Source organism: Pseudorasbora parva, chromosome 23, assembly GCF_024679245.1.
Source record: "Pseudorasbora parva isolate DD20220531a chromosome 23, ASM2467924v1, whole genome shotgun sequence".
NCBI lineage: Eukaryota > Metazoa > Chordata > Actinopteri > Cypriniformes > Gobionidae > Pseudorasbora > Pseudorasbora parva.
Window position 1 is genome coordinate 5,355,328 of NC_090194.1, and position 7,327 is coordinate 5,362,654.

Sequence of the window (7,327 nt, forward strand, 5' to 3'; positions counted from 1 at the left end):
TAGCACCAAATTTTGGGCCCTGGGTACAAACCATCTTGCTGGGCCCCCGTACCATGTATGTGTATGTATAGAAAACGGACTTCCCTGCCTTGGGCCCTGGTTACTCAGTACCCTTTATCCCCCCAGTCCCACGCCCCTGCCCACAGAATTATTCTAGCTCAGTGACAGTTTTCATATACAGCAAGGATGCTGATAGCCAGGCTCTCATTGGCTAGCTGTTAGCCAATCAGAGTCAAGCAGCTTAGCTCGTTTCCACACAAAAAATGTTAGTGTTCATGGTAAAACTTCAGACATTACACAAAAGTAATGAGATCCTTGTGGCAGGGCACCTTTAATATTTGTATAACTTTTTCCCTTAATTTATTATTTTCTTTTTAAATTTTATTTATGCCTTCATTTATTTTTATATTTATTTATTCCTACATGTATTTCTACATTTATTTATTTTTACTTTTCCATGTGCAAATGAGGGAGGTGGTCCAGCTCCAGTGCATCACTGGTTGAGAGCTCACGTATAGACGTGTCATTGATATTTATTGTTAAAATTGCATAATAAAGTTTACAGAATTTTAAAGCCGAGACCGTTTCATAGACTTAAAGATAAGTTCATGGGATTTAAAAATCGATGTCGGTTCATAAAATTAAAATCGATTAAAATCGAGAAATCTACACTTTAAACCCAGCCCTAAATACACAATGTGATATGAAATGCAAAACGGCTCCCTGGACCGTCCCTGCTGTCTGTGGCCTGCTTAAAGGCCAAACCTCAGATATTTTCTTCTGCGCATTCGAGAACACGACATCTGAAGTCTCTATCTCTGTTGACAGCAGTCTCTCACACCTCAAAGCCACAGGAACATTAAAACATCTGCCGATCTTCTCTTGAAGCATAACGGCTGAAAAGTAAGCATGCCAATGAGGCTTCGGCGAAGATACGAGTCTACTGCACGGCTCCATGCTTCTCTCCACAATGCTATCCATCTCTGTCAAAAAAGACACAGAGGAGATTAAAGCACGGAAGATCCAACACTGTACGGTTTAAGACGGCCACCTCAGCCGCAGATACAGCAAAGCTTGCCAATGTCCTCTAGATTCAATACATCCGGCCCATTCATCTCTGTTCCAGACCACCGTTTTGTCCGCCTCTTAATGTCAATACTAATAGATAGTAATGCATTTAGATCTTTCCAGTAAGAGGAGAAACTCAGAACCTCAGCAATCCTCTCATAATTATCAAACAGGGTTGACATTGCTAGAGTACAGTACAGAATCTGACCATGAGTGTCTGCATCGTCGCCCTGCTAAGATTTTACAGTATGGTTCATTTTGTTCTTTTTATGTTGTTGCAGTAGCTTGCCCACAGCTGTCAAATGGTCAACAATGAGATGTGTAGTTCAACAAAAAAAAAAGTTAAAACCAAACAATTTTTTTTTTAAAGTGTCCAAGAAGTTTTATGTATTTGTAGACTTTTGAAAGTGGTGTAAAAAAATAAAAAACACACCAAAACTAGGCATTTTAAGTTTAGGGCAAACTTTAGTCTGTCTAACGCTGCACGGCAGAGATGATATTTATGGCAGGAGAGTGCTGGGGGAGAAAGACAGAAAAAGAGAGTCCCATTGTTGGTCTCAGGAGCTGCAATATAATTACTGTAGCACATGCGGGGCCTCCGCGAAGATGCCTGGCTGCAGGCCGGGGACCAGCTCTCTATACTGATGTCTCCCCGCAGCCCCACTGCACTGTGAATGAACTCGCTTTTCCACATGCCTCTTTCTCCTGCTTCTCTCCTCTCTTACTGTCTCTTCTGTACATCTCATTCAGGGGACTCAATAATAAGGAATGTTTCTGCTGGCCTAAGTGGGACTTTCACTTGCCCTGCCAACATTTTCGCTAGTCCTACCACAAAGATAACTGAATTAACATTCAGATAACTGAATAAACACACAAACACAGGTTGAGCTTCCATGATTATGGGGACTTTCCATAGACATAATGATTTGTATACTATACAAACTGTATATTCTATCCACTAACTAACCCTAATCATAATAAACAGGTTTCCACATTTTTACATATTCAAAAAACAGTCTGATTTATAAGCGTTTTTTCACGGGGACTAAAAAGGACAAAGATTTTGGATATTGCCAGCTTTGCGGGGACATTTTTTCCCAATAATGTAGGGTTTCTGACTCTACATCATATCTCATATCACGTTAAAATAACTGTCTGTGATATATACACTAGTTCACATGTGCATGCATATTAGTCAATTACTACAAATATTTTAAATATATATATATTGTTTTGCACTAAATTTTATATTGCATTAATAATAACAACCTATTATGCTCTTTTACAAAGTCTTGATTTTGTTTTGAGGTTAACTAAAATATGCATTTTTTTAAATATTAAGGATGGTGTCAATTTCAAACCAATTCAAGCCTGACTCAGAATTAAGAACGTTAACAAACGAGATATATGCTCAGGACAATCCAAGCAATGACTTTGCAAGGACGCATTTCACTAGACATTTGTGTGTGTCTAATAATTTTCTTATTCATTTTAGATACAAAAAATACAAACAGTAATCGATCACAAATCACAGTTAATTTTTCTTAGGGCCGTGAATAGCCTTACAAAAGCTACAATAAACACTATATCAGCACTAATGTTGGCTAGCAATGGCAAAGCTCTTCCCTTGTTTACATCATAGCAACAACATAAAACTTATAATTAGAAATTGTAATAGAAAATGCAACTAGAAATAATAAGACATATTTACAAATTGAGATATACAAACAAAAGATCGTCCCGAAAAAATGGGAAGTGCTCTATTTCAGAAGGTTTTGTGCGTAGCCGGCATAGTAGATGTTCTCCATAAAATTTGCAGCACACAGATAAATGCTGGTGTTATAATGTTCAGGAACGGTGTTTAAAAAAATAATGAGCCCCTCATTAATCAGCCTTAGTAAGGTCAAACAAAGGAGTTTTGGAAACAGGGTGGAAAAAAATGGCATATTTTCAATATTTTGAAAAATAAAAATTTGTATTTCGTGGGCGTTGATTATTTAAATGAGTAACATTATGACTTCACACAACAACAAAAAACCACTGTAATCCAAACGAGTCGTTTGTTGTAGTTTTTGACTTGGAAGTATATTCTGTTTTCAAAGAGAAATATTTCTCTTTGGATTGGACCTTGAGTTTTGCAGATGTTTTTTTATGCTCAAACAGCAACATTACACATTACAAGTTGAAAAAGTGGAAAAAAAACATAATAGGACCACTTTAATATAAAATAATTAAATATTATCATATACATTATCATTATTATCATCACTAAATATATATATATATATATATATATATATATATATATATATATATATATATATATATATATATATATATATATATATATATGAGATAATATTAGTGATAATGTATGTATATATATTAATGAATTTACATATTGTATTTTATTAATAAAAAATTAATAAAGAATATTTCCAAGAACAATTCTAGCGATAAAACTCATCCGTGCGAGTCAGCTACACAACGTTAACGCGGAGACATATTTAAATTAGCGGAATTTTCAATGTTCACAGAAAACCAAATGTTTCACTTTGCAAGCCACAAAAACAAATATGATAATCAGGCACAGGATATGGTGACCGCGCAGGTCTACTGACAGATAGCACTGCACCCAAAAATTTTTTTTAAAATAACATTCTTATTGTTGAGACCTGCAATCATTTATTTTCCTTCCTCTCTGCAACCTCCAAAAGGACACATCACTATCCCCCCTTTGTGTGGGACAGGGAGCCAAAGGTTGGAAGGCAGACTCTTGGATCTCTCCCATGAGATTTGAGACAGAGTGACACAGCAGACGTGGAGGGGCTGACAGCCGATATCCCTGCTCCTGTCCGGAGCGAGTGTCACAGCTTCTGGATACGACAACGTGTCAGGACAGCCTGTCAGTTAGCGTCCGCGGGCTAAAAAAAATGCTGTTTTACCTATCCATCAACCCTAAAAAATGTATTTCAATCATCTCACTCCTGCAGAATCTGGTGAGACTGGGATCTGCGAAAGCATTACTAAAATTAAACTCTTCTGCCAAAACCCGAGCCAGAGTTGCCAATCAAAAGCACTGGGACGTAAACCAACAGCTGAAACACTGTTATTTGCTGGCAGTATCAAACGCCTTATGATACGTTTTCAAACTGTGCAGTATTTACCCAAATAGTCAGTGGCCTAAATGCAGTTTAATTGATGTGAGGCTACGCTCTGAAACAGATGCTGGGAATGTTACGCTTGGCTGTCAGTAAAACAGAATGCTAAGATTTTCCTCTTTAGTCAAGGCCCGTGTTTCATGTCTGAAACGCACAGGCTGACCCAGAGCTCTAATGGCCCCCGGGGAGAGTATTCTGCATGTGTCAGCTTATGCCCGAGACACACTTGCTCTGTTAATAATGTCTCTCACTTTGTTCTCGCCCTGCGCAGCTCTGCTTGGCCCACCAAGGGTTTAGATCCAGTGGGGGTCAGTCTCTTTCATTAGGGCTTCTGCTCTTAATCAGAGTTGGATTTCCACGATAATTAGCCATGACTCAAGTTGACATGAAACACCAGAAGAAACTCGATGGACAGACCAGTCATGTGACCTGACCTCATGTCTATGTCCATCCGGCAGGACGTTCAAAGGGCAACAGATCAGTGTCAAAAAGAAAGGTTGTACAAGTTATGAGACTGACAACCGTGATAGCGCTTCAGGATGACCTTAAGAACCATCTGCTGGCATCTTGATGCGAAATGCACATTGAACAAAAGACAAATCTCAGCCCCACTTCACAATGGACAGAAACAATCCTCATTTCACAAAACGCTGACCAGACCTCAAGCAAATCAAAAAGCTTCATACCTGTCCTGTGACTGCTCTTCGTACATTCTCTCCTTGGCTTCCTTAAAGAGACGGATTGCTCTTTTGGATTTCTTCATCAGACTGTCGATGTACACTTTGAAATAGTCATTCTCACTTAGCTGAGTAAGTCTCTGGTTCTCCTCGTATTTGCACAGAATCAGCCTCAGGTGCTGATAGGTGTCAGGTAAAATATCCAGGATATACGGAGGACTGTTCTTCAGCTGTAGTCTGGGGTTCTGACATAACCTCACCTAAAAAAGCACAAACACACACAGTTGGCTAAGAAAAATCAACTCCTATTCATTGAGGACACACTACACAGCCATTTTTACTAAACAATTCAGTTTGAATAAAGAACAATTTAAAGGGTACAGATGAACTGTATCAGGTCTCAGTCCAATAATTATTACAACAGACTAGTCAAGGAAAAATAATATGCTTGCACTTTGTAACACAAATTACGATCAGCACAATGTGAGCAAAATTCTGTATACAATAGAAATCCCAGAAGTTATACTTGTATAAATTACACAAAAATAATTAAATAGAAATACTTTTAAACAAAGTATATATTATATATATATAAATATAATATATAAAATAGCTCTAAAAACAAAACAAAAAAAGTTTAAAATAGGATAGATAGAATGACAGACAGACACACAGATACACAGATACACAGATAGATAGATAGATAGATAGATAGATAGATAGATAGATAGATAGATAGATAGATAGATAGATAGATAGATAGATAGATAGATAGACAGACAGACAGACAGACAGATTTCAGCTGCAAACTAACTTCTCGCTTTTGCCGCCACTCAGTAAAGTTTTCGCTACAATGTATCAAACAAAAACTTCCAAACAAGAAACGTATCATGGAAAAGTATCATTAAACGCGTGAGAGCAGAGGAAGAACTGTTGCGTCATCGGCAGGAAGACTGTAAACACACTCAGGGCACTTACTACTTTGTCCATGAGTTTCCATGTCTTCTCTACGGTCCGGCGGTCCGCGGCCGCCTGTTTAGGGGGTCCGACAGCGTCCTGGATGGCGTCAATAATGCCTAAAATACGGCCTTTCCTATTGTTAGGTGGGCGTCCACTGAGAGCAGTTGCCATTTTCTGCACACTGTAACATACAGAAATGTTGAAGGCAACAAAAACACATGTGGGCAGATGTGAGACAGTATAAAGGAACTGTACCACAGGACTGATAACCTTTATATCAGACCAGCGACTAGATAAATTAAGATGCTTGCACTTTGTAACCCATTTAATATTACTGATTACATTGGTGAACCTTCGTTTGTATATTGTATCACGCATCATATACAAATACAACTATAATTAAAGGTACATTTAAATGTATGAACGACAGTTGTCTGTCTCACACAAATCATGATCACCGAACATGTCAACAGAACTTCATTTTAAATAAATAAATGATTTAATCACAATATAAAACTTTTGTTAAGCATGCAGTTTGTTTCATCGGGCTGTCTAAGCAGTGCCCACTTAGCTGGGAATAATTCGGGATGAATCAGTTTAAAAACCACCCTGCAGAAATACAAGATCGCTGTGTTGCACTTTTTAAAAGAGCATCTAGCCAAATGCGTCGTAGTTAGAAACACAACTTGATCTTTAAAGACTATAACAACTACTTAGCCAGAGCAGTGATCTTCAATTCACTGTAAATTGCTCTTTTGTATAATCTAAAAACTCCAGACTTACTGCGGCAAAAGGAAAACAGTGTAGCTGCCAATCCAGGGAATGTCAGAATTCCTGAGTTGAAGCTTTAGGGAGGTCCCTACAACAAATTACAACAAAAGCAACAAAAACAGAGCGCCAATGCCAGGAAACTGTTACATCTCTGCCCAGATGTTCAACAACTAGAAGCGGCTCGTCCGTGTCCTCACGCAGAATCCTCTTAAACGCAGTACAATCCCGCTTTTCTCGCTGCCTGATATGGTCGTGACACTGCTCGGTTAAAAATCAGTACTGGAACAAGAAGCAGCGAAAGCAACAGGGAGGAGCCGAGTGGGCGGAGCCGATGAAGCCATCGCTCTCAAGTGGCCAATCAGAAGGCGCGAACGTCCTCAGAGGTGACGGAGTTCTCCCATCGCCAATTGGAGTTGAGACTTAAAGTGCATACTTAATATTTCCGTAAATGAAGAGGCAATGAAATCGTGCAAAGCGTTTTGTAGGTTGTTCCTATTGTGCAAATTGTATATTCAGTCATCTTCACTTTCCGATGGAAACAAGTCGTATGGCAAGCCGTTTACGCATTTATAGCGTCTAGAATAGATAGCCTAACTTTAATCTTTGTATATATTTTATGACTAGTACCTTATCCAATACTGACTAGTATATTTTCATTTTAATTGCTCCTTTGTTACGTTACTAGTAAAC

General features: G+C 38.4%; 1 protein-coding gene across 1 annotated transcript in view; it reads right to left on the minus strand.

The window, feature by feature from the left end:
- cblb (Cbl proto-oncogene B, E3 ubiquitin protein ligase) overlaps nt 1–6,899 on the minus strand; it is an 87,883-nt gene extending 80,984 nt beyond the window's left edge. Inside the window, exons 1-3 of the mRNA XM_067434219.1 lie at nt 6,650–6,899; nt 5,885–6,047; nt 4,916–5,166 (exon numbers count right to left, since the gene is read on the minus strand). Coding sequence (XP_067290320.1) covers nt 4,916–5,166; nt 5,885–6,037 — 404 coding nt within the window. The 5' untranslated portion in view covers nt 6,038–6,047; nt 6,650–6,899. The remainder of the gene's footprint in view (nt 1–4,915; nt 5,167–5,884; nt 6,048–6,649) is intronic.
- Nucleotides 6,900–7,327: the final 428 nt, after the last annotated feature.